Source organism: Crinia signifera, chromosome 6 (genome assembly GCF_055691185.1).
Source record: "Crinia signifera chromosome 6, ASM5569118v1, whole genome shotgun sequence".
Lineage (NCBI taxonomy): Eukaryota > Metazoa > Chordata > Amphibia > Anura > Myobatrachidae > Crinia > Crinia signifera.
In genome coordinates this window covers 14,837,374-14,863,763 of record NC_139222.1, presented here as the reverse complement: position 1 = coordinate 14,863,763, position 26,390 = coordinate 14,837,374, and the positions used below count along the sequence as shown (strand labels likewise).

Genomic DNA, 26,390 nt, shown 5'->3' with positions numbered 1-26,390 from the left:
ACACTTTGCAATTCAGTAAAAGATTATATAATACAAATATTTGGACGTATTCTGATTCTCTACAGATCATATAGTGAAAGTCACTTTAGTATATAGAGAAGACCACAAATCCCACCTACCTGATCCTCCTGTGGGGTCCTGTGAGTCTCCTCTGTACAGTCCTGGGAATACAGAGGACGGGGACATCTCTCTGGGGTATCTCTGTTACTGGGCCCATCTGTAGGAGACACGCAGTGACTGAGGACATGTATATATGTTATTATCCTGGGAATACAGAGGACGGGGACATCTCTCTGGGGTATCTCTGTTACTGGGCCCATCTGTAGGAGACACACAGTGACTGAGGACATTGTATATATGTGATTATCCTGGGAATACAGAGGACGGGGACATCTCTCTGGGGTATCTCTGTTACTGGGCCCATCTGTAGGAGACACACAGTGACTGAGGACATGGTATATATGTGATTATCCTGGGAATACAGAGGACGGGGACATCTCTCTGGGGTATCTGTTACTGAGCCCATCTGTAGGAGACACACAGTGACTGAGGACATGGTATATATGTGATTATCCTGGGAATACAGAGGATGGGGACATCTCTCTGGGATATCTCTGTTACTGAGCCCATCTGTAGGAGACACACAGTGACTGAGGACATGGTATATATGTGATTATCCTGGGAATACAGAGGACGGGGACATCTCTCTGGGGTATCTCTGTTACTGGCCCATCTGTAGGAGACGCGCAGTGACTGAGGACATGGTATATATGTGATTATCCTGGGAATACAGAGGACGGGGACATCTCTCTGGGGTATCTCTGTTACTGAGCCCATCTGTAGGAGACACGCAGTGACTGAGGATATTGTATATATGTGATTATCCTGGGAATACAGAGGACGGGGACATCTCTCTGGGGTATCTCTGTTACTGGGCCCATCTGTAGGAGACACGCAGTGACTGAGGACATGGTATATATGTGATTATCCTGGGAATACAGAGGACGGGGACATCTCTATGGGGTATTCCTGTTACTGGGCCCATCTGTAGGAGACACGCAGTGACTGAAGACATGGTATATATGTGATTATCCTGGGAATACAGAGGACTGGGACATCTCTCTGGGGTATCTCTGTTACTGGGCCCATCTGTGGGAGACACGCAGTGACTGAGGACATGGTATATATGTGATTATCCTGGGAATACAGAGGACGGGGACATCTCTCTGGGGTATCTCTGTTACTGGGCCCATCTGTAGGAGACACACAGTGACTGAGGACATGGTATATATGTGATTATCCTGGGAATACAGAGGACGGGGACATCTCTCTGGGGTATTCCTGTTACTGGGCCCATCTGTAGGAGACACACAGTGACTGAGGACATGGTATATATGTGATTATCCTGGGAATACAGAGGACGGGGACATCTCTGTGGGGTATCTCTGTTTCTGGGCCCATCTGTAGGAGACACGCAGTGACTGAGGACATGGTATATATGTGATTATCCTGGGAATACAGAGGACGGGGACATCTCTCTGGGGGATCTCTGTTACTGGGCCCATTTGTAGGAGACACGCAGTGACTGAGGACATGGTATATATGTGATTATATAGGGGACCCCCCATACCTGCTTTCCCCTAGGGATTTCCTCTTCGTTACACTGCTGATTACCTGTTACATACATCTCTTCTTCTTCTGAATCTTCTACCTTAATATCAGTCACATCCGTCTCTTCTTCTCCCTCTGTATCTTCTGCCCTAATGTTAATCATGTGGTTTTCATCCTATATAAAGCAGCAATAAAATACACTTTGCAATTCAGTAAAAGATTATATAATACAAATATTTGGACGTATTCTGATTCTCTACAGTTCATATAGTGAAAGTCACTTTAGTATATAGAGAAGACCACAAATCCCACCTACCTGATCCTCCTGTGGGGTCCTGTGAGTCTCCTCTGTACAGTCCTGGGAATACAGAGGACGGGGACATCTCTCTGGGGTATCTCTGTTACTGGGCCCATCTGTAGGAGACACGCAGTGACTGAGGACACTGTATATATGTTTATATCCTGGGAATACAGAGGACGGGGACATCTCTCTGTGGTATCTCTGTTACTGGGCCCATCTGTAGGAGACACGCAGTGACTGAGGACATGTATACAGTATATGTGATTATCCTGGGAATACAGAGGACGGGGACATCTCTCTGGGGTATCTCTGTTACTGGGCCCATCTGTAGGAGACACGCAGTGACTGAGGACATGGTATATATGTGATTATCCTGGGAATACAGAGGACGGGGACATCTCTCTGGGGTATCTCTGTTACTGGGCCCATCTGTAGGAGACACGCAGTGACTGAGGACATTGCATATATGTGATTATCCTGGGAATACAGAGGATGGGGACATCTCTCTGAGGTATCTCTGTTACTGGGCCCATCTGTAGGAGACACACAGTGACTGAGGACATGGTATATATGTGATTATCCTGGGAATACAGAGGACGGGGACATCTCTCTGGGGTATCTCTGTTACTGGGCCCATCTGTAGGAGACACACAGTGACTGAGGACATTGCATATATGTGATTATCCTGGGAATACAGAGGACGGGGACATCTCTCTGAGGTATCTCTGTTACTGGGCCCATCTGTAGGAGACACACAGTGACTGAGGACATGGTATATATATGTGATTATCCTGGGAAAACAGAGGACGGGGACATCTTTCTGGGGAATCTCTGTTACTGGCCCCATCTGTAGGAGACACGCAGTGACTGAGGACATGGTATATATGTGATTATCATGTAATGTGTGTATGTAGGTGGCTGTCAGTACCGCTTCCCACTAAAGTCTCCTGTTACCCATTGATGTGAGGGGCCGGTAATTCTCCATCATCCCGTCCTTGTATAACTCCCAGGTGCTCTGGAAATCTTCTTATGATTCAGCGGGTGCGCACCGTGACAGAGAGACAAGTGCAGGCGTATGTCCCCTGTGTGTGCAGGCGTATGTCCCCTGTGTGTGCAGACAAAAGAAAACACCATTAAGATCCAACTCAATTTACTGACATAGATGTTTTGTTGTCCAAGCAGAGTCCTTCCACCGCCAGGGCCAATCTCTGTTCTTCTGCCGGGGCCCATACACACAGAACGATGATATATCGCTGGTACACACTGGCTGATGGCCTGTCAATATTTATCGTCCATTAATCAAAACGGACAATCTATCGCCCAGTGTGTATGCACCTTAACTCTAAGGGGCCAGATGTACTAAGCTTTATAAAAAGTGATAAAATGGAGATGATAAAGTGCCAAAAGCTCCTGTCATGATGCGGCCCATTTAAAAAAATGACAGTAAGGAGCTGGTTGGTTGGTGGTTTATCACTTTAAGGCTTAGTAACATCTCGCCCTTGGTCTGCTCTCCTAGCTCCTGGCTGTTTCTTTTATAGGTCTCCAGGTCTAGGGACCTCCTCTGCCCCTCAGCTCCTTGCAAATGATTGGCTCCTAGGGCCCCAGCAACAGGATTAGGCACTAGTGGTGGGACCTAGGTTTAGGCTGCAGGGAGGGGGGGGCAGTATGGGGACCTAGGGTTAGGCTGCAGGGAGGGGAGGGGGGGCAGTATTAGGCACTAGTGGGGGGACTTAAGGTTAGGCTGCAGGGAGGGGGGGGGGGGGGCTGGATTAGCCACAAGTGGTGGGACCTAGGGTTAGGCTGCGGGGAGAGAGAGGGGCAGGATAAAGCACGAGTGGGGGAACCTAGGGTTAGGCTGCTGGGAGGGAGAGGGGCAGGATTAGGCACTAGTGGGGGGACCTAGGGTTAGGCTGCAGGGAGGGGGGCAGGATTAGGCACTAGTGGTGGGACCTAGGGTTAGGCTGCAGGGAGGGGGGGCAGGATTAGGCACTAGTGGGGGGACATAGGGTTAGGCTGGAGGGGGGGGCAGGGTTAGGCACTAGTGGTGGGACCTAGGGTTAGGCTGCAGGGAGGGGGGGCAGGATTAGGCACTAGTGGTGGGACCTAGGGTTAGGCTGCAGGGAGGGGATGGCAGGGTTAGGCACTAGTGGGGGGACCTAGGGTTACGCTGCAGGGAGGGGGGGGTCTGGATTAGCCACTAGTGGTGGGACCTAGGGTTAGGCTGCAGGGGGGGGGGGGGGGGCTGGATTAGCCACTAGTGGTGGGACCTAGGGTTAGGCTGCGGGGAGGGAGAGGGGCAGGATTAGGCACTAGTGGGGGGACAGGGACTATGTAAAAACCGGACCGGACATCAAAATCTGCAGTCCGGAGCTTATAGGGTCCGGTCCGGGGGGTGTCCTGTTCGGGGGGGGTGTCTTGTCCAGGGGGGGGGGGGGGGGGGGGGGGTCCCTGTGATAGCTATCACCAGGGACATGGGGAGGGAGATTACAGCCTCCCCCTGTGGTCCGGACCGTCCGTTTTTTGCTACATGCCCGGACCATACAGGGAGACTTTATTCTACCCCTTCTTCTCTACCTGGTGACAGGTGTCACAGGCAGAACCCCCAGACAGGACACCCCCCGGACCGGACGCTACAAGCTCCAAAATGCAGAGTTTGATGTCTGGTCCGGCGGTTTTGTCCTGGTCCGGTTTTTACCCATACCCGGGGGGACCTTGGGTTAGGCTGCAGGATTAGTCACTAGTGATGGGAAATGTATAAGGCTGCAAAATGTTCAAGTTACAAAATGTAACACTGTATAGCAGCCATCGGGATGTGTATATGATGCACCGCGGCCGGGAATAGCTACAACCTATGTATATCATTACATACACCCCCCTCCCAATAATCAGGGCCCAATATCGGAATTACACTGCTGCACACCCGGTCACCCTCAATAGAACACCCTACTTACGTCCGGACCAAAGGAATGAATACAAAGCCACCAGGAACGGCACCGCTGGTCCCGGAGAGAAGCTGAGCAGTGCACGCTGCGAGCGGGAAGCCAGGTGGAACGCAGGGAGGCAGGAAGAAGACTGGATACAGGAAGTCAGTTGGAACGCACAGGCCGGAAGTCGGGAGTAGCTTCCTCTCCGGGGGCGAGAGAGGAGGTCACGGCTGCAGTGCAGGGGCACGAGAGCGGCTAATTAGTGAAAAGGATCTTTAATGATGTCACCCCCCATGTGACCGGCTGTCCTCATCAGGGGGAGGAGTCTGAAGATCAGCAGCATTTCAAGTATATCAGGTACACACTCTCACCCGCGACCCCCCTCCCCCACTCTCACCCGCGGCACCCCTTCTCTCCCAACCTTCATTCAGGACTCGGAGTAGGAGGGAAGGAGGTCAAATCGTTAGGCCTGAACAATAGGTGACCCTGTCAGCCCGGCTAGAGACACCTGGGTCACCTCTGCCCAGCAACTGCTTTAGGCGGGAAGAAGCCTTGTCAGGGGATTGGATACTTGGGTCGCAGGGCAGAGGGGACAAGGGGCTGGTTGTTGCTGGGGCCCTAGGAGCCAATCATTTGCAAGGAGCTGAGGGGGAGAGGAGGTCCCTAGGACCTAGAGACCTATAAAAGAAACAGCCAGGAGCAGGGAGAGCACCACAGACCAAGGGCGAGATGTTACTAAGCCCTGAAAAGTGATAAACCACTGGATGGCCATCGATGGCAATTTTGCAACTGGCCATCGATAGTGCTAAACTATTCAATGGATGACCATCGATATTTTTACATATCGATGGTCATCCATTGTGTTTGAATGATTGGCCTGTGGGCAAATCAAAACACGGGGGTGGGGCTTCGTGGGTGTAGGTGGGCAGAGCTAAGCTCTGTGTCCCGGCACTTTAAAAAAAAAAAAGCAAAACATTGTTTTGCTGTTTTATCGATGGAGGGAAACCATCTGGTTCTCCCCCATCGATGGCAAAAGTATTCGACATCGGCCATGAACCATCGATGATTTCGAATCATAGATGGCCATCCCTACCAACCAATCAGCTCCTTACTGTCATTTTTAAATGGGCTGCAACATGACAGTTAGGGGCTGATTGGCACTTTATCACACTCCATTTTATCACTTTTTTCAAGCTTAGTACATCTGGCCCCCTTATAGTTAAGGTGCATACACACTGGCCGATTTATTGTCCGTTTTGATTAAATGGATGATATATATTGACAGACCATCAGCCAGTGTGTACCAGCGATATATCATCGTTCTGTGAGTATGGGCCCCGGCAGAAGAACAGAGATTGGCCCTGGCGGTGGAAGGACTCTGCTTGGACAACAAAACATCTATGTCAGTAAATTGAGTTGGATCTTAATGGTGTGTTTCTTTTGTCTGCACACACAGGGGACATACGCCTGCACACACAGGGGACATACGCCTGCACTTGTCTCTCTGTCACGGTGCGCACCCGCTGAATCATAAGAAGAATTTCCAGAGCACCTGGGAGTTGCACAAGGACGGGATGATGGAGAATTACCGGCCCCTCACATCAATGGGTAACAGGAGACTTTACTGGGGAGTGGTACTGACAGCCACCTACATACAAACATTACATGATAGTCACTCATATACCATGTCCTCAGTCACTGCGTGTCTCCTACAGATGGGCCCAGTAACAGAGATACTCCAGAGAGATGTCCTCTGTATTCCCAGGATAATCACATATATACCATGTACTCAGTCACTGCATGTCTCCTACAGATGGGCCCAGTAACAGAGATACCCCAGAGAGATGTCCCCGTCCTCTGTATTCCCAGGATAATCACATATATACCATGTCCTCAGTCACTGTGTGTCTCCTACAGATGGGCCCAGTAACAGGAATATCCCAGAGAGATGTCCCCATCCTCTGTATTCCCAGGATAATCACATGTATACCATGTCCTCAGTCACTGCGTGTCTCCTACAGAACGGCCCATTAACAGAGATACCCCAGAGAGATGTCCTCATCCTCTGTATTCCCAGGATAATCACATATATACCATGTCCTCAGTCACTGCGTGTCTCCTACAGATGGGGCCAGTAACAGAGATACCCCAGAGAGATGTCCCCGTCCTCTGTATTCCCAGGATAATCACATATATACCATGTCCTCAGTCACTGCGTGTCTCCTACAGATGGGGCCAGTAACAGAGATACCCCAGAGAGATGTCCCCGTCCTCTGTATTCCCAGGATAATCACATATGTACCATGTCCTCAGTTACTGCGTGTCTCCTACAGATGGGGCCAGTAACAGAGATACCCCAGAGAGATGTCCCCGTCCTCTGTATTCCCAGGATAATCATATATATACCATGTCCTCAGTCACTGCGTGTCTCCTACAGATGGGGCCAGTAACAGAGATACCCCAGAGAGATGTCCCCGTCCTCTGTATTCCCAGGATAATCACATATATACCATGTCCTCAGTCACTGCGTGTCTCCTACAGATGGGGCCAGTAACAGAGATACCCCAGAGAGATGTCCCCGTCCTCTGTATTCCCAGGATAATCACATATGTACCATGTCCTCAGTTACTGCGTGTCTCCTACAGATGGGGCCAGTAACAGAGATACCCCAGAGAGATGTCCCCGTCCTCTGTATTCCCAGGATAATCACATATATGCCATGTCCTCAGTCACTGCGTGTCTCCTACAGATGGGGCCAGTAACAGAGATACCCCAGAGAGATGTCCCCGTCCTCTGTATTCCCAGGATAATCACATATGTACCATGTCCTCAGTTACTGCGTGTCTCCTACAGATGGGGCCAGTAACAGAGATACCCCAGAGAGATGTCCCCGTCCTCTGTATTCCCAGGATAATCACATATATACCATGTCCTCAGTCACTGCGTGTCTCCTACAGATGGGGCCAGTAACAGAGATACCCCAGAGAGATGTCCCCGTCCTCTGTATTCCCAGGATAATCACATATGTACCATGTCCTCAGTCACTGTGTGTCTCCTACAGATGGGCCCAGTAACAGAGATACCCCAGAGAGATGTCCCCGCCCTCTGTATTCCCAGGATAATCACATATATACCATGTCCTCAGTCACTGCGTGTCTCCTACAGATGGGCCCAGTAACAGAGATACCCCAGAGAGATGTCCCCGTCCTCTGTATTCCCAGGATAATCACATATATACAATGTCCTCAGTCACTGCGTGTCTCCTACAGATGGGGCCAGTAACAGAGATACCCCAGAGAGATGTCCCCGTCCTCTGTATTCCCAGGATAATCACATATATACCATGTCCTCAGTCACTGTGTGTCACTCCTACAGATGGGCCCAGTAGCAGAGATACCCCAGAGAGATGCCCCCGTCCTCTGTATTCCCAGGATAATCACATATATACCATATCCTCAGTCACTGCGTGTCTCCTACAGATGGGGCCAGTAACAGAGATACCCCAGAGAGATGTCCCCGTCCTCTGTATTCCCAGGATAATCACATATGTACCATGTCCTCAGTTACTGCGTGTCTCCTACAGATGGGGCCAGTAACAGAGATACCCCAGAGAGATGTCCCCGTCCTCTGTATTCCCAGGATAATCACATATGTACCATGTCCTCAGTTACTGCGTGTCTCCTACAGATGGGGCCAGTAACAGAGATACCCCAGAGAGATGTCCCCGTCCTCTGTATTCCCAGGATAATCACATATATACCATGTCCTCAGTCACTGCGTGTCTCCTACAGATGGGGCCAGTAACAGAGATACCCCAGAGAGATGTCCCCGTCCTCTGTATTCCCAGGATAATCACATATGTACCATGTCCTCAGTCACTGCGTGTCTCCTACAGATGGGGCCAGTAACAGAGATACCCCAGAGAGATGTCCCCGTCCTCTGTATTCCCAGGATAATCACATATATACCATGTCCTCAGTCACTGCGTGTCTCCTACAGATGGGGCCAGTAACAGAGATACCCCAGAGAGATGTCCCCGTCCTCTGTATTCCCAGGATAATCACATATGTACCATGTCCTCAGTTACTGCGTGTCTCCTACAGATGGGGCCAGTAACAGAGATACCCCAGAGAGATGTCCCCGTCCTCTGTATTCCCAGGATAATCACATATATACCATGTCCTCAGTCACTGTGTGTCACTCCTACAGATGGGCCCAGTAGCAGAGATACCCCAGAGAGATGCCCCCGTCCTCTGTATTCCCAGGATAATCACATATATACCATATCCTCAGTCACTGCGTGTCTCCTACAGATGGGCCCAGTAACAGGAATACCCCAGAGAGATGTCCTCGTCCTCTGTATTCCCAGGATAATCACATATGTACCATGTCCTCAGTCACTGCGTGTCTCCTACAGATGGGCCCAGTAACAGAGGTACCCCAGAGAGATGTCCCCGTCCTCTGTATTCCCAGATATACCATGTCCTCAGTCACTGTGTGTCTCCTACAGATAGGCCCAGTAACAGAGATACCCCAGAGAGATGTCCCCGTCCTCTGTATTCCCGGGATAATCACATATATACCATGTCTTCAGTCACTGTGTGTCTCCTACAGATGGGCCCAGTAACAGATATACCCCAGAGAGATGTCCCGTCCTCTGTATTTCCAGGATAATCACATATATACCATATCCTCAGTCACTGCGTGTCTCCTACAGATGCGGCCAGTAACAGGAATACCCCAGAGAGATGTCCCCATTCTCTGTATTCCCGGGATAATCACATATATACCATGTCCTCAGTCACTGCGTGTCTCCTACAGATGGGCCCAGTAACAGGAATACCCCAGAGAGATGTCTCCGTCCTCTGTATTCCCAGGATAATCACATATATACAATGTCCTCAGTCACTGTGTGTCTCCTACAGATGGGCCCAGTAACAGAGATATCCCAGAGAGATGTCCCCGTCCTCTGTATTCCCAGGATAATCACATATATACCATATCCTCAGTCACTGCGTGTCTCCTACAGATGGCCCCTTTAACAGATACCCCAGAGAGATGTCCCCGTCCTCTGTATTCCCTGGATAATCACATATATATATATATATATATATATATATATACATACAATGTCCTCAGTCTGTGTGTCTCCTACAGATGGGCCCAGTAACAGGAATACTCCAGAGAGATGTCCCCATCCTCTGTATTCCCAGGATAATCACATATATACCATGTCCTAAGTCACTGTGTGTCTCCTACAGATGGGCCCAGTAACAGAGATACCCCAGAGAGATGTCCCCATCCTCTGTATTTCCAGCATAATCACATATATACAATGTCCTCAGTCACTGCATGTCTCCTACAGATGGGTCCAGTAACCGAGATACCCCAGAGAGATGTCCCCGTCCTCTGTATTCCCAGGATAATCACATATATACGATGTCCTCAGTCACTGTGTGTCTCCTACAGATGGGCCCAGTAACAAAGATACCCCAGAGAGATGTCCCCATGCTCTGTATTCCCAGGATAATCACATATATACAATGTCTTCAGTCACTGTGTGTCTCCTACAGATGGGGCCAGTAACAGAGATACCCCAGAGAGATGTCCCCGTCCTCTGTATTCCCTGAATAATCACATATATACAATGTTTTCAGTTACTGTGTGTCTCCTACAGATGGGCCCAGTAACAGAGATACCCCAGAGAGATTTCACCGTCCTCTGTATTACCAGGACTGTACAGAGGAGACTCACAGGACCCCACTGGAGGATAAGGTAGGTGGGATTTGTGGTCTTCTCTATATACCAAAGTGACTGTCACTATATGATCTGTAGAGAATCAGAATACATCCAAATATTTGTATTATATAATCTTTTACTGAATTGCAAAATGTATTTTATTGCTGCTTTAATATAGGATGAAAACCACATGATTAACATTAAGGCAGAAGATACAGAAGGAGAAGATACGGATGTGACTGATATTAAGGTAGAAGATACAGAAGGAGAAGAAGAGACATATGTGACTGATATTAAGGTAGAAGATACAGAGGGAGAAGAAGAGATGTATGTACCAGGTAATCAGCAGTGTAAGGAAAAGTAAATCCCTAGGGGAAAGCAGGTATGGGGGTCCCCTATATAATCACATATATACCATGTCCTCAGTCACTGCGTGTCTCCTACAGATGGGCCCAGTAACAGAGATACCCCAGAGAGATGTCCCCGTCCTCTGTATTCCCAGGATAATCACATATATACCATGTCCTCAGTCACTGCGTGTCTCCTACAGATGGGCCCAGAAGCGCCTTGAGTCCTGCTGGAGAAAGTGCGCTATATAAATTTTACTTACTTACAGTAACAGAGATACCCCAGAGAGATGTCCCCGTCCTCTGTATTCCCAGGATAATCACATATATGCCATGTCCTCAGTCACTGCGTGTCTACTACAGATGGGCCCAGTAACAGAGATACTCCAGAGAGATGTCCCCATCCTCTGTATTCACAGGATAATCACATATATACCATGTCCTCAGTCACTGTGTGTCTCCTACAGATGGGCCCAGTAACAGAGATACCCCAGAGAGATGTCCCCGTCCTCTGTATTCCCAGGATAATCACATATATACCATATCCTCAGTCACTGCGTGTCTCCTACAGATGGGCCCAGTAACAGGAATACCCCAGAGAGATGTCCTCGTCCTCTGTATTCCCAGGATAATCACATATGTACCATGTCCTCAGTCACTGCGTGTCTCCTACAGATGGGCCCAGTAACAGAGGTACCCCAGAGAGATGTCCCCGTCCTCTGTATTCCCAGATATACCATGTCCTCAGTCACTGTGTGTCTCCTACAGATAGGCCCAGTAACAGAGATACCCCAGAGAGATGTCCCCGTCCTCTGTATTCCCGGGATAATCACATATATACCATGTCTTCAGTCACTGTGTGTCTCCTACAGATGGGCCCAGTAACAGAGATACCCCAGAGAGATGTCCCCGTCCTCTGTATTCCCAGGATAATCACATATAGACCATGTCCTCAGTCACTGCGTGTCTCCTACAGATGGGCCCAGTAACAGAGATACCCCAGAGAGATGTCCCGTCCTCTGTATTTCCAGGATAATCACATATATACCATATCCTCAGTCACTGCGTGTCTCCTACAGATGCGGCCAGTAACAGGAATACCCCAGAGAGATGTCCCCATTCTCTGTATTCCCGGGATAATCACATATATACCATGTCCTCAGTCACTGCGTGTCTCCTACAGATGGGCCCAGTAACAGGAATACCCCAGAGAGATGTCCCCGTCCTCTGTATTCCCAGGATAATCACATATATACCATGTCCTCAGTCACTGCGTGTCTCCTACAGATGGGCCCAGTAACAGAGATATCCCAGAGAGATGTCTCCGTCCTCTGTATTCCCAAGATAATCACATATATACCATGTCCTCAGTCACTGCGTGTCTCCTACATATGGGGCCAGTAACAGAGATACCCCAGAGAGATGTCCCCGACCTCTGTATTCCCAGGATAATCACATATATACCATGTCCTCAGTCACTGCGTGTCTCCTACAGATGGGCCCAGTAACAGAGATATCCCAGAGAGATGTCCCCGTCCTCTGTATTCCCAGGATAATCACATATATACCATGTCCCCAGTCACTGTGTGTCTCCTACAGATGGCCCCTTTAACAGATACCCCAGAGAGATGTCCCCGTCCTCTGTATTCCCTGGATAATCACATATATATATATATATATATATATATATATATATATATATATATATATATATATATATATATATATATATATACATACATACAATGTCCTCAGTCTGTGTGTCTCCTACAGATGGGCCCAGTAACAGGAATACTCCAGAGAGATGTCCCCATCCTCTGTTTTCCCAGGATAATCACATATATACCATGTCCTAAGTCACTGTGTGTCTCCTACAGATGGGCCCAGTAACAGAGATACCCCAGAGAGATGTCCCCGTCCTCTGTATTCCCAGCATAATCACATATATACAATGTCCTCAGTCACTGCATGTCTCCTACAGATGGGTCCAGTAACCGAGATACCCCAGAGAGATGTCCCCGTCCTCTGTATTCCCAGGATAATCACATATATACCATGTCCTCAGTCACTGTGTGTCTCCTACAGATGGGCCCAGTAACAAAGATACCCCAGAGAGATGTCCCCATGCTCTGTATTCCCAGGATAATCACATATATACAATGTCTTCAGTCACTGTGTGTCTCCTACAGATGGGGCCAGTAACAGAGATACCCCAGAGAGATGTCCCCGTCCTCTGTATTCCCTGAATAATCACATATATACAATGTTTTCAGTTACTGTGTGTCTCCTACAGATGGGCCCAGTAACAGAGATACCCCAGAGAGATTTCACCGTCCTCTGTATTACCAGGACTGTACAGAGGAGACTCACAGGACCCCACTGGAGGATAAGGTAGGTGGGATTTGTGGTCTTCTCTATATACCAAAGTGACTGTCACTATATGATCTGTAGAGAATCAGAATACATCCAAATATTTGTATTATATAATCTTTTACTGAATTGCAAAATGTATTTTATTGCTGCTTTAATATAGGATGAAAACCACATGATTAACATTAAGGCAGAAGATACAGAAGGAGAAGATACGGATGTGACTGATATTAAGGTAGAAGATACAGAAGGAGAAGAAGAGACGGATGTGACTGATATTAAGGTAGAAGATACAGAGGGAGAAGAAGAGATGTATGTACCAGGTAATCAGCAGTGTAAGGAAAAGTAAATCCCTAGGGGAAAGCAGGTATGGGGGTCCCCTATATAATCACATATATACCATGTCCTCAGTCACTGCGTGTCTCCTACAGATGGGCCCAGTAACAGAGATACCCCAGAGAGATGTCCCCGTCCTCTGTATTCCCAGGATAATCACATATATACCATGTCCTCAGTCACTGCGTGTCTCCTACAGATGGGCCCAGAAGCGCCTTGAGTCCTGCTGGAGAAAGTGCGCTATATAAATTTTACTTACTTACAGTAACAGAGATACCCCAGAGAGATGTCCCCGTCCTCTGTATTCCCAGGATAATCACATATATACCATGTCCTCAGTCACTGTGTGTCTCCTACAGATGGGCCCAGTAACAGAGATACCCCAGAGAGATGTCCCCGTCCTCTGTATTCCCAGGATAATCACATATATACCATGTCCTCAGTCACTGCGTGTCTCCTACAGATGGGCCCAGTAACAGAGATACCCCAGAGAGATGTCCCCGTCCTCTGTATTCCCAGGATAATCACATATATACCATGTCCTCAGTCACTGAGTGTCTCCTACAGATGGGCCCAGTAACATAGATACCCCAGAGAGATGTCCCCGTCCTCTGTATTCCCAGGATAATCACATATATACAATGTCCTCAGTCACTGTGTGTCTCCTACAAGTGGGCCCAGTAACAGAGATACCCCAGAGAGATGTCCCCGTCCTCTGTATTCCCAGGATAATCACATATATACAATGTCCTCAGTCACTGCGTGTCTCCTACAGATGGGCCCAGTAACAGAGATACCCCAGAGAGATGTCCCCGTCCTCTGTATTCCCAGGATAATCACATATATACAATAGACAAAAAAAGAGAGTATACAGCGCTGGGTATTTCTGAATGATGACCACTAAACACTTGGTTTAGGAAAATATAAATACATTTATTGTACAAAATAACAATTAAAGAGAGTACTCTCTAAGCATAAAATATAAAGAATACATGTGTTAAAAAATGTGCGCAATGTATAAAAATTAGGGGAGGGGGTATTGAAGAAGAAAAAACGGGGGTTATTGCAAGCACTGGGCTCCAAGAAAAAAATGATGAAGTCAGTTTGTGTGCCAATATTTGGTTATAATTACCACCAGTGGATTAAGAACGTCAGGATCTCATCTAGGGACCTGAGGAGGTACCGGTTAATTCCCAGCTTGTCGGTCCAATATACCTCGGATGTTTTTAGAACAGGAATGGTAGGTGGAAGATGGAGTGGCCACCGCCGTGAATCTCTGTCTGGGAGGTATGGACCTGGCCCTCCGGTAGAGTGAAGCAGGAATGGTGGGTGGAGGATGGTAAACCACCGCCGTAAATCACTGCCCAGGGAGGTAGGGACCAATGGCCCAAGATGATAAAAGCTGGTCCGGAGTAGGTTCGCTGTGATGGAGCCTGGTGCAAGGTGGTTCAGGCTCTTGATAGGGTCCAAGTGGAGGAATGGACTTGGATGGGTATCAGGATCTTGAATGTGGCTCAGCTCAACGCGTTTCGACGTCTTCAGGACGTCTTCATCAGTCACTGTGTGTCTCCTACAGATGGGCCCAGTAACAGAGATACCCCAGAGAGATGTCCCCATCCTCTGTATTCCCAGCACTGTACAGAGGAGACTCCCATGACCCCACAGGAGGATCAGGTACAGTTAGGTGGGATTTAGGGTCTCGCCAATATACCAAAGGGACTTATAACTGTATGATCTGTAGACTGTGTGTTATACACTGAGCTGGTGGAAACCTGTGGGATAGAGAGATTGCTGGGGATTATTGTGCATGTGTGTGTTCATAAGTAGGTAATGGGACAGAAATAATGAATACAAAGTAAAGGAAGATGTAATTAGATAAAAGTATAGATAAATAGTTGGATAATATAATTAATCAGAGTGCAGACTGATACCCCTTTTACACCGCCTCAAAACCCCCGGTCAGAGGCGGGTCAGACCTGGGTCAGCGGCGGAGTAAATGTGTCACGCCGTGTCCCTTTACACAGGACTTCTACCCAGGTCCAGACCTGGGTAGAACGCGGCTAAGACCTGGGTAAAGGGCGGTGTAAATGGGTACGCCGGGTCTGATGACCCGGCGATTGGTGTATAAGGCAGGGATCACCGTTGTCCCAGCGCTTGGAGATGATGTCATCTCAAAGCGCCACCTCCGTCTACACTGTGGATGGGCACTGCAGTGTAAATGGAGGAAATCCCGGATTCGACCGGCTTGGATCCTTCTTCCAAATGCCGGGTCTGATCTGGGATTTTTGGTGTAAAAGGGGTATGAGTAAGTACAAGCTTCTGTAGGTGGTAGGGAGTTTCCTAAATGCATTTCACCATCAGTTTGAGGCTTCCTCAGAGGGTTCTATGTCAAGAATTTACGCATTTTTCTTCTACGATCCCCATGGCAGCCATAACACTGGGATGTTTCCCTTCCCCAATAGATCAGACAGGAGTTTTTTCTCTAGGACCGCCCACCTTGGGTATAACAGCCTCCTCCTCCTTCACCTCTGTGTCTTTTTTTCCTGTATAGAGAGGACAGAGTAGGGTGTATTTGTTTTAAACACGGTTACCTCTTATTTAATGGGGTGGCTCCCCGGGGAGAAGAAGATGCAAGGGGGAAGTGATTTATCCTGAACCACTATGCATATGCCTGCTTGGATCTGACTACAGTTTTACTGATGTGAATAACTACACAGTTAAGGAGTATGCTGATAATACAAAAGGATCCACTGTTTGGAGTGGAGTACCTGCTTGGCGGGACTCTCATGCCACATGCACGGCCAGCGCAGGTCTCAGGTGTCGCGGCAAAGGAAGGTGGCCTCCGGCAATAGAGATGCGGCAGTCCGGGCTGAAAGCCGTGACTGCACGCTGCTGACTTCAGGCAAGGAGGGCGGAAGTACGCGGCGCACCTCACTTCCGCCCAGGGCACTGCTGGGTGTGCCGCATAAACGGTTCCTCGGAAATGGTGGGAACAAGTTTTGTTCCGCTCAGCCATCCTGATTATTAGCCTGGCGGCGCATGAGCTGTTTGCGATATGGATGTGCCTTCTCCCCCTAAGCCGGATAATGCCCCTGCGAGGTAAGCCCTTTGGTTTTGGGCATTAGTTTTGTTTTTATTTCAAGTTACTTAGGATACAACCTGGGGAGTGATAGAAAACTACCACAAGGTGGCGCTGCTTTACCACAAAGCACAATTTAAAACATATTTTTTGTGATATCACTTGTTTTAATAAAAAAGCATAATAAACATTTCATATACACTCAAATAGACAAACAACACAAAACATATAATGCATGCAATGATAATACGTTGTGCAGAGCGATAAAATCTCAAATGAGGCTTATAATATATTTAGGCTTAATTCAAGGCATTTTTAGATGTGGCAATAATTACCAGTCCCGTTTCAGAAATAGTTATCCTGTAAGATCCTTTTTGGTGGATCATGGAGATCTCAGTCCACTTTTCCCTATATCCGAGCAGTCTTATGTTGGTTATTTTGAGACCAGCTCCAGGTATCAAGTGTCCAGAGAAATAAAACTCCTTTGAGAGCGTATATCAGGATAGCTCAACAGTGTCAGCGGTGAGAGCGCTGTTAGATGCAGCGTGACGGGATCCTAGTACCGGGCTGTAGCGGGCTTTCAAGACGCGTTTCTCCGCCTTACAGCTACTCGGCGGCTTCCTTAGGTTGTTCAGTTTTACAAAGGTCCACAATACCTTTGATAGGGGGCTGAAGCTATACCCAAAGTAAATTATTACTGAATATCTGACACCCATCCATTTGAATTAATTGTCCAAATTACACCAGTGCTTTTGTGTGGCCTATGGTCACTCCCCCCTTCCTTTACTTAGGATACATTATTTATTTTAGTGTGTGTACACAAAAGTGCTCCGGTGCTGAAGAAAAGATGGTCTAAGTAGAAATATATTCAGACCAATTGTATGTCCTGTGACAAAGTATTCTCTTCTAGTCAGAAGAAATCACTATGTGAGAATTGTGAGATAAAGCAGGCTGAAGTAAAGAAAAAGCCTGAACATACGGAGGTACTTAAGGAGCTGATGTCCTGGATGAAGCAGACTTTCGTATCTAAAGACGAATTCGCCCAATCACAGACTGCAAAGAGATCCAGATCTCCAGCTGGGTTTAGTCAGGATGACGGTTCGTTGTGTATGGATGATCCTGTAAGGATTCCACAGATGAGTCCGGAGAGTTAGAGGATGATAGGACCTTTAATCTCGACATTGTTGAGAGTGTGTTGAAAAACATATATAAGGCTATGAACTATCAAGCCCCAGGTACCTCGGCAGAAAAGGATCCACTGTTTGAGGACAGGTCCAGGAGAGGCAGAACTTTCCCAGTGAATAAAGTGGTTAGAGAGATGATTGCCAAATAATGGACCAACGTAGACAAGAAGTTTAAGTGGAAAAGATGTATCCTTACAAGATGCCTAATTCATTGGATGGTGTTATATACCAAAGGTGGACGCAGCTGTAGCGGAACTCACGTCTAGATCTACTATACCAGTGGAAGATGCGGCGGCGTTCAAGGATTCTATGGATAAAAAAGTAGAAAATTCCCTGCGCAAGGTACATACTGCTTCAGCTGGGGCTCTTAAGTCATCTGTAGCTATTGCCTCTGTATCCCGAGCTCTTAGGCTCTGGGCTGCCAATCTGCATACTGATGTGGAAGACAAGATTTCCAAGTCATATCTACTGCGTAGTCTGGAGATAATGCAAAAATCCATCAATTATTTATGTGAAGCATCTCTTGACTCTGTGTCATTTGCATCAAAATCTGACGCCATGATTCAAAAATTATCAGGCTATCAATCTGTTCGTCTTTCACAGGATAGGAGAAATCACTTCCCATACCCTGGAACTGCTAAACCATCCTCTAAAGAGGCTATAAGTTATAGGCCTGGAAGACCGTACTGTAGAAGAGGAAACACAAATTTGTCTAGTCAGTCCTTTCATCAACCATTTCGTGGACGGTTTCAATCGGACAGAGGTGGAAGATTTTGACCATCTTTGAAGAAACAAGATAGGGGCAAGACTGTTGAAATTTCCAGAGATATGGAAGAAGACGATCAGGGACAAGTGGGTACTGAACATAAACCAGAACGTTTTTTTCATAGAATTTGCAAGATTCCCGAGGCGAGATCGATTCATAAAATCCAGAGTACCGAGAATAAAGGAGGACAGAGTAGAATTGTCACTGAAAATAGAACAACTTCTAGAAATGAAGGCAATAGAAGAGGTGCCAAGACAACATCACAGAAGAGGGTTTTATTCAAACCTATTTCTGGTAAAGAAGACCAATGGGGAATACAGAACAATTCTGGATCTAAGAGACCTAAACAAATCTATAAAGAAAGTAAAATTCAGAATGGAGTGTTTTAGCGTCGATAGTGGCCGGAATAAGAAAGGGAGCGTACTTAGCTTCAATAGACCTAAAGGACGCCTACTATCATATTCCAGTAAACCTGAACCACAGAAGATTCCTCAGATTTTCTGTCGAGAACAGGCACTTTCAGTTCACATGCCTGCCCTTTGGTCTAAGGACGTCACTGAGAGTCTTCACCAAGATCCTGGTCACTCTGATTGCGGAGTTGAGAAAACAAGGGGTTCTAATATGGCCATATCTGGACAATCTGCTAATAGCGGGAGATTCAGTGGACAAAGTCTTACAAAGTGTAGATTTGACAGCGTCAACACTACAGAGTCATGGATGGGTCATAAACGAGGTAAAGAGCTGTCTCTCGCCAAGTCAAAACATTCAGTTTCTGGGAGTTCTAATAGACACTGTGAACTTCAATATTGCCCTCTCAATGGATAGATGTAAAAGGATACAAAGGATGACAGAGATAGTTTTACACTCGAAGAGGGTTACTCTGATTACGGCAGTACAACTCCTGGGCATGATGACGTCATGCATAACGGTTATACCCTGGGCGCAGTGGAATATGAGGAAGCTTCAATGGTACCTTCTACCTCTGCTGCGAAGGGGATACAGCAACCATCATCCAATAGTTCAAAATCGTCTGGTAAGAAGATCCATAGAATGGTGGACGCACGGTTTTGGAAGAAAGGAGATCCAGCTTGGAAAGCCTGAGATTCCTGATACTAACCACAGATGCCAGTATGACCGGATGGGGTGCACATATCGGAAATGTGTCAGTTCAAGGGTCATGGTCCCCAGAAGAGGCAACAAACTCTTCAAATGTGAGAATTACAAGCAGTTTGGGAAGCCTTTAGACGACTGACAGAGCATACCAGAAAAACTCCCACCAGGATCATGTCAGACAACGTGACGGTGGTCTCGCACCTGAATCATCAAGGAGGTACCAGAAAGTTGATGATGATGTCAGAGAAGATCATGACCTGGGCAGTTTATATACCAGGCAGAAGGAATGTGATCGCAGATTTCCTAAGTCGCAGGATGCTGGATCCAGGAGAATGGGGACTGAGCGAGGAAGTATTTCAATAAATAATACATCGGTTTGGGGTTCCGGAGATGGACCTGATGGCCACTCACTCCAACAGAAAGGTGAAGACATTCTGCTCAAAATACTATCATTCCCAAGCAGTAGCACTGGACGCTTTCACAATCCGATGGCAGTTCAAACTAGGGTACATATTCCCTCCTTTTCCCTTGATAAAAAAGGTGATGAAGAAAATACAAGAAGACAAGGTGGACATGGTAGCAATTCTACCATATTGGCCAAGGAGAGGTTGGTTCTCGAATGCTCTCAGGTTGTCGATACAAGAACCATGGGAATTGCCCAACAGGCCGGATCTCCTGAACCAGGGTCCAGTTCTACATTCAGACCCAGCGACATTGTGTCTAAGGGCGTGGAGATTGAGCGGCAAATACTGAGAAGTCATAACCTATCTCCACAAGTCACTGATATGATGTTAAAGGTCAGAAAGGATGTATCTTCTTTGGCATATTACAGAACATGGAATAAATTCATCAACTGGGGTCAGTTCCCTGGGGACTTTTCAAGGATTTCCACTGGCAAAGTGTTACAATTCCTGTTTGATGGTTTCCAATTAGGATTGTTGACCGCTACAATTAAAGCACAAACCTCTGCTTTAAGCGTTCTACTGGACAGACCGTTAGCTGAAAAAAAGATGGTTAAGAGATTCGGCAGAACCATGAAGAGAATTGGGCCACCGATTTAAATCTATAGTGGTTCCATGGGATCTGAATCTACTGCTTACAGTGTTAACCAAACAGCCGTTCGAGCCACTTATGGACATTTCACTGAAACTGCTTACCTGGAAAGTGGTTTTTCTAGTGGCAGTCACTTCGGCCAGACGGGTGAGTGAATTACAAGCCCTGTGGATTGAAGAACCTTATTTGACCATCTTCCCTGACTGAGTGGTATTAAGGACGCACCCAGAGTTTCTACCAAAGGTTATCTCTAATTTCCACCTCAATCAAGAGATAACCTGAGTTTTATCCAAATCCTCAAAATGAAGAAGAAACTTGGCACAAATTAGATCTGGTTAGAGCCATCTCAATATATCTGGAAAGAACCAAGAACTTCAGATCCACCAAACACCTGTTCGTGATTCCAGAAGGGATAAAGAAAGGTGAAGCACCAGTGAAACAAACCATATCACGATGGATACGAGAAATCATTCTATTTGCTTACAAGAAGGAGAACAAGGTGGCTCCTCCTATTGTCCATGCACACTCCACTCGGGCAGTTTCTACATCATGGGCGAATAAGGTGAAGGCATCGATTACAGAGATCTGTAGAGCTGCAACTTGGTCCTCGGTCCATACTTTCTCAAACCATTATGCACTTAACGGATCTACTGCCCACTTTGGGAATTGTTTTACAAGGAGCTATGTCCGTTTGACTGGCTTCGCTATAATACATTTTTCATGCAGCATTTACCCTACCGTGTGTTTACTTGGGTATGTCCCAGTGTTATGGCTGCCATGGGGATCGTAGGAGAAAGAGGCGAATTATACTCACCGATACTGTAATTCCTTTTTCTTCCTAGAGATCCCATGGCAGCCACTGATTGCCCTCCCGTGTATATTACTGTGTTTTTTTTCTCCAGCATTACGGAGACATTCAAAGACACAGGTGAAGGAGGAGGAGGCTGTTATACCCAAGGTGGGCGGTCCTAGAGAATAAACTCCTGTCTGATCTATGGGGGGAGGGAAACATCCCAGTGTTATGGCTGCCATGGAATCTCTAGAAAGAAAAAAGAATTATCGGTGAGTATAATTCGCCTTTTTTTTAAAATACTTGTGGGGTTTTCAGGGTGAAGATCCGACTAATATTAAAGAAGAAGATCTGGAGGGAGAAGAAGAGACATGTGCGATGAGGGATCGGCCATTTAAGGAGGAGGAGATCCCTACAGATCCCAGCACAGGTGAGTAGTAATCACATATTATAGAGAGTAGTCACATGTTCTACTGTCTGTGTATGGCGCCCTCTGGAGTCATTTCAGTTTCCTCATTTTATTGGTGAATTAAATTCAAAGCAAATTCCACAAAGTGCTGTTGGAACACCATAAAGGCGGTCAGTATAAGGCTATCATACGTGTGCCCAGCAGGTGCTCACCATGTGACATATACAGTATGGGCGGAGCTGTGTGTACCGGCACTCCAGCCACCTATGTTATTGCATGGGGAATTCTGCCCATTGTAGCTGGGATGTTTAATCTAAATACAGATGTACTAAGACTTAAGGCCGGTTACTTTATCCCTCCGCTATAGATGGGATCCTGTTCTCCTGAATCTCCAGGTAATGGGGGCTTTTTTGCCAGGAGACCTATCTGGTACCCTAAGTACCCGCCCACTCCCGCTTCCTATTGGTCTCCTATCTATATCATTGGCATTGGCTACTGATTCTTCAGAGGCGGACTCACATCTGTTATTTTTTAAAGCCTTTTTTCCAAGGGTTTACTTATATCCCGGGGCTGGATTGTCAACACGTCCTTACAGAGAGTGTCTTTTCCCTGCTAGGCGATATCCTGGCCGTCCAGTCCCTAGGTGTGTGATTAGGCATCTTTAGTCCATATGGGTATGTTTTCTTCTTCAATGCCATTCCATGGGCCTTCATTTGACCCTGCTTTCCGGGTGTGATGCGTTTCATCTCCATCTTGCTCTTGGCTCAGGTTCTGGCCAACCAATTATGATCTGGAGCTGGGCTTTAGTAACCACAGAACCAGGGTTCTCCAGTATAAGTTCTGAGTTTGGTCACATCAGTAGGCTCTTATCCCGATATTGCTGAAGGCTGGAAAGCCAGTCTGTGCTCTGCATTGTCACTATATAAGGACAGGCCACGTATCCTTGTGTGAGAAACGAGTTTCCTCCTTGTGTCTTTCCCAACTTCTTTTATTCCTCAGCAACGTCTGGTCACAAGTTTGCATCTAAAATCTTGGAAGGTGCCGGTTTCTGAGCAGTCATTTACCATCGCCTTGTCATGTATAATTACATCATTGATGCAGATGGTCCTCAGTCTGCAGCCTCCCGTGACTCTGTGGGACCTGAATACGAGCCTTGATTTCTTGCAGCCTGTTTGGTCTGAGCCACTTGAGTCCGTGGACCGCAAGCATGTTACTTTGTATTCTCCCTGGTGACTATTTGTGATGACACGACAGTGGACGCTTTGTACTACATCGTCCTATTTGTGTGCTTTGTGCAGCCATTGACAGGTGCGCATTGCTCAGAGGTAGCTGGTGCCTTCCATATTCATGTCTCCAGGGATCTCTGCGTCTCAGTAGGGTGGCCACCTAGTTGCCCCTGCACAAGTTACTAAGCTCTACCATATCGGCACCTTTGCGAACCTGTAGGGCAGTTTGGGCGCAGGGTTATTTGTTCAGCTCCTGCACACTCCCTCCTGTGAGGGATTCTTTGGGATGTCCCCAGTGTCCATCAGCGGCAGAAATAGAAAACATGGTTTTTGCACTTGGCAGTAAAATCCCAGTGTCCACCGGTTGGTGGACAGTGGGAAGGGTTGGAGCCATGGCGACAGGCACCAAGTAGCTAAACACTTTAGTGGTGCAGCCCAGGCCCCTCCTTCCCCACACTCCGCCTTAGGTCATTTTTTCTTACTTGGTGCCTTAGAGCACAGGCACGTTTTAGTAGCTGCTGCAGATACCTGTAGTGTTTTTTTTTTCTCTCTCATCACATCAGCGGCGAGCATGCCGGGTGGACCACCCAGGCTGCTCCCCTGCTCCGGAGCTGGCTTGCCGCGAACTGCAGCTGATCAGCCAACTCAGCTTCCAGCACAGAGGGACATGCGATGAGGAGCAGGTAAGCCACACTCCCCTACTCTGAACCGCAACGCCGGAGGGGGAGGAAGCAGAGCACACATAGTCGCCGGAAGTGGGTGCGCTCTCGGACGGTCTCCTGGCAGTGTCACTCGGTCCCTATACGGGAAACTGAGGCCACTAGACCACCAGGGTGGTTTATGTAGAGGTGGGGGCCGCCATTATTTTTAAGCCCTGGCATGGTTCCAGGAAGGGGAGGGTAGTTCCCTCACTTCCTCCCCACCCAGACGCCGGCAGAGAGCCTCTCTGTGAGTTCCCGCCGGGGACTGCCAGTGTTTCCCGCGCAGCAGAGACAGCTCTGATTGTGGGACACTGTGGCAACCTTCCTTCCCCAGTCTCCACAACGGGTCAGGTTGTACTTATTGACACTGCACCTTCTAAGTGTCCAGTGCTGTGAATTTCACACCCTCTCTTTATCTTTATATAGAGTTTTCTGTGCAAATCTTCTCTATCCTCAGTCTTAAATCTTGTACTGATGTGATAGCCAAGACCTCCAAGTCAGGCTCAAAGTCCACAAGACCCTCACAGTCAGGGGACGCTCCTGCCCTGCGGGCCTTTATGTGTGTAAGGTGTAAGGAGAATTTCTCCTCTACATCTGCAGACCATGGGGGTGTGTGCTCACTCTGTAATGGTGGGGACTCCGGGGGTTCGGCCCCGTCTGAGGCATCCCCTTCCCCAGAAGGGTTGGGCACAGGCCCTTATGGCCACCATGAGGGACCTTGCTGGACAGCTAGCCGCTTCCCGAACATCCCCTCAGCCCCCACCAGTGCTGAGTCAGCCTTCCCAGGCGACTCCTGCACCAGCACAGCCGGCTCCGCCCACTCAAACCCAGCCTCAGGTGCTAGCGTCGGAGCCGGAGACAGCTTGGGTACAGGGCCTTTCCTCCTCAGTGCAGGGCCTTGTTCAGGTGTCCTCTTCTCTTCAGAACCTGCTGGGTGCCGCTAGCAAGAACCCCAGAACCCGTACCCAGAGAACTGACTCTACTGGAACAGGGACGGATACCTCAACGGACGGTCAGGTTGACACAGATGACCCTGACGAGGAAGCAACATCCCAGGACGAGGTTATGACCCAGTCCAGGGTAGACGTGTTAGTGAAGGCGGTCCGCTTGTGCCTTAACATACAGGAGCCAGACCAGTCCCCTACGGAGGAGGCACCCTCCTTTAAGTGCAAAACAAAGGATCCGGCCATTTTCCCTTCTTCTGCGCAGCTAGAAGGGGACCTGGCAAAGGCCTGGTCCTATCCTAATAAGAAGTTTACGATTTCTAAGTGTATGTTTACTTCTTATCCTTTCCCCTCGGAAGGGCGCACTAAATGGGAACGCCCACTTCAGGTGGATTCTCACATAGCTCGACTGGTGAAGTCCACTACCTTGCCTATCCCCACGGTGGTGGCTCTAAAGGACCCCACCGATAGAAAGATGGAACATGTTTTCAAGTCTATCTTTTCTCACGCGGGTGTGCTTACTAGGCCAGCCTTGGTCTTGGCTTGGGTGGCTAGAGCAGTAAGTAAATGGGCGGATACTCTAACGGAGAATATCACGTCAGGCACCCGCAGATCAGAGCTGCTTTCTTTTGTAGACCAGATCAGGGAAGCCTCCACATACTTGGGAGAAGCAGCCTTGGATGCGGCTACACTATCTTCCAGGATCTCAGCTTCTTCGGTTGCAGCCAGAAGAGCCCTGTGGCTCCGCACTTGTAATGCGGACGCAGAGTCCAAGAAGGCCTTAGAGGCCCTCCATTTTGTAGGTGACATGCTATTCGGCCCAGAACTTGATAAGATCATGACAACAGTAGCCACCTCCAAGGCGGCTTTTTTTCCGTCAGCACCCACCAAGCCAAAGCAGTCCTTTCGCTCCTTTCGGCCACAGGGAAAGCCGAGGGGACAGCCTTCAACAAGAAGCCATCCACCCAGGACGGAGTCATTTGGTAAGAACAGACAATCCTGGTCTGGCAAACGTCAACCTCCTAAGGCCCCTGAAAAGACCTCCCAATGACTTGGGGAGGCTTCAAGTCGACTCTCTACCGGTAGGTGCTCGCCTCCATTTTGCCAACAGGTGGAGGGAGACGACATCGGATCACTGGATTTTGAGCATAGTGTCGGAAGGATACTATCTCTCCTTCAACAGGCGTCCACCGACCTGATTCTTCATCACGGGACGTCCAACCTGCCCTCAAAAGGCAGAGGCTCTCAACGCCTCAATTCAGACCCTTCTTTGGACTTAGGTGATAGAACTTGACCCTTCGGTCCATTCTACAGGCAATGGAGCCAGGGGATTTAATGGTGTCCCTGGACATCAGGGACGCATACCTGCATATTCCGATACATCCGGAATACCGCAGGTACCTCCGGTTTGCGACCAAGGATCTTCATGTCCAATTTCGAGCCCTACCCTTCGGGATCTCTACAGCACCGAGAGTCTTTACGAAGGTGATGTGGGTG

At 48.0% G+C, this 26,390-nt stretch overlaps 2 protein-coding genes across 14 annotated transcripts in view; one reads left to right on the top strand and one right to left on the bottom strand.

Annotated features, from left to right (window-relative positions):
* The window catches only part of LOC146010004 (uncharacterized), a 107,018-nt gene that overhangs the window by 33,864 nt on the left and 46,764 nt on the right, over positions 1-26,390 (bottom strand). For 5 of the 6 annotated variants that reach the window (XM_083150756.1, XM_083150754.1, XM_083150757.1 and 2 more), the window contains exons 2-4: positions 1,928-2,025; positions 1,675-1,786; positions 120-217 (exon numbers count right to left, since the gene is read on the bottom strand). In XM_083150756.1, coding sequence (XP_083006882.1) covers positions 120-217; positions 1,675-1,786; positions 1,928-2,025 — 308 coding nt within the window. Of the gene's footprint in view, positions 1-119; positions 218-1,674; positions 1,787-1,927; positions 2,026-2,866; positions 3,018-4,863; positions 5,441-26,390 lie in introns of those variants that run through there. The other variant, XM_083150753.1, reaches the window with a different exon arrangement.
* The window catches only part of LOC146010015 (uncharacterized), a 161,300-nt gene that overhangs the window by 123,744 nt on the left and 11,166 nt on the right, over positions 1-26,390 (top strand). Inside the window, exons 1-8 of one of the 8 annotated variants that reach the window (XM_083150784.1) lie at positions 4,963-5,193; positions 6,293-6,444; positions 10,514-10,611; positions 10,754-10,913; positions 13,216-13,313; positions 13,456-13,615; positions 15,205-15,308; positions 21,932-22,043. In XM_083150784.1, the coding sequence (XP_083006910.1) occupies positions 6,411-6,444; positions 10,514-10,611; positions 10,754-10,913; positions 13,216-13,313; positions 13,456-13,615; positions 15,205-15,308; positions 21,932-22,043 (766 nt within the window). In that variant the 5' untranslated portion in view covers positions 4,963-5,193; positions 6,293-6,410. Of the gene's footprint in view, positions 1-4,958; positions 5,194-5,572; positions 6,239-6,292; positions 6,445-10,513; positions 10,612-10,753; positions 10,914-13,215; positions 13,314-13,455; positions 13,616-15,204; positions 15,309-21,931; positions 22,044-26,390 lie in introns of those variants that run through there. The other 7 variants (XM_083150786.1, XM_083150785.1, XM_083150787.1 and 4 more) reach the window with 7 other exon arrangements.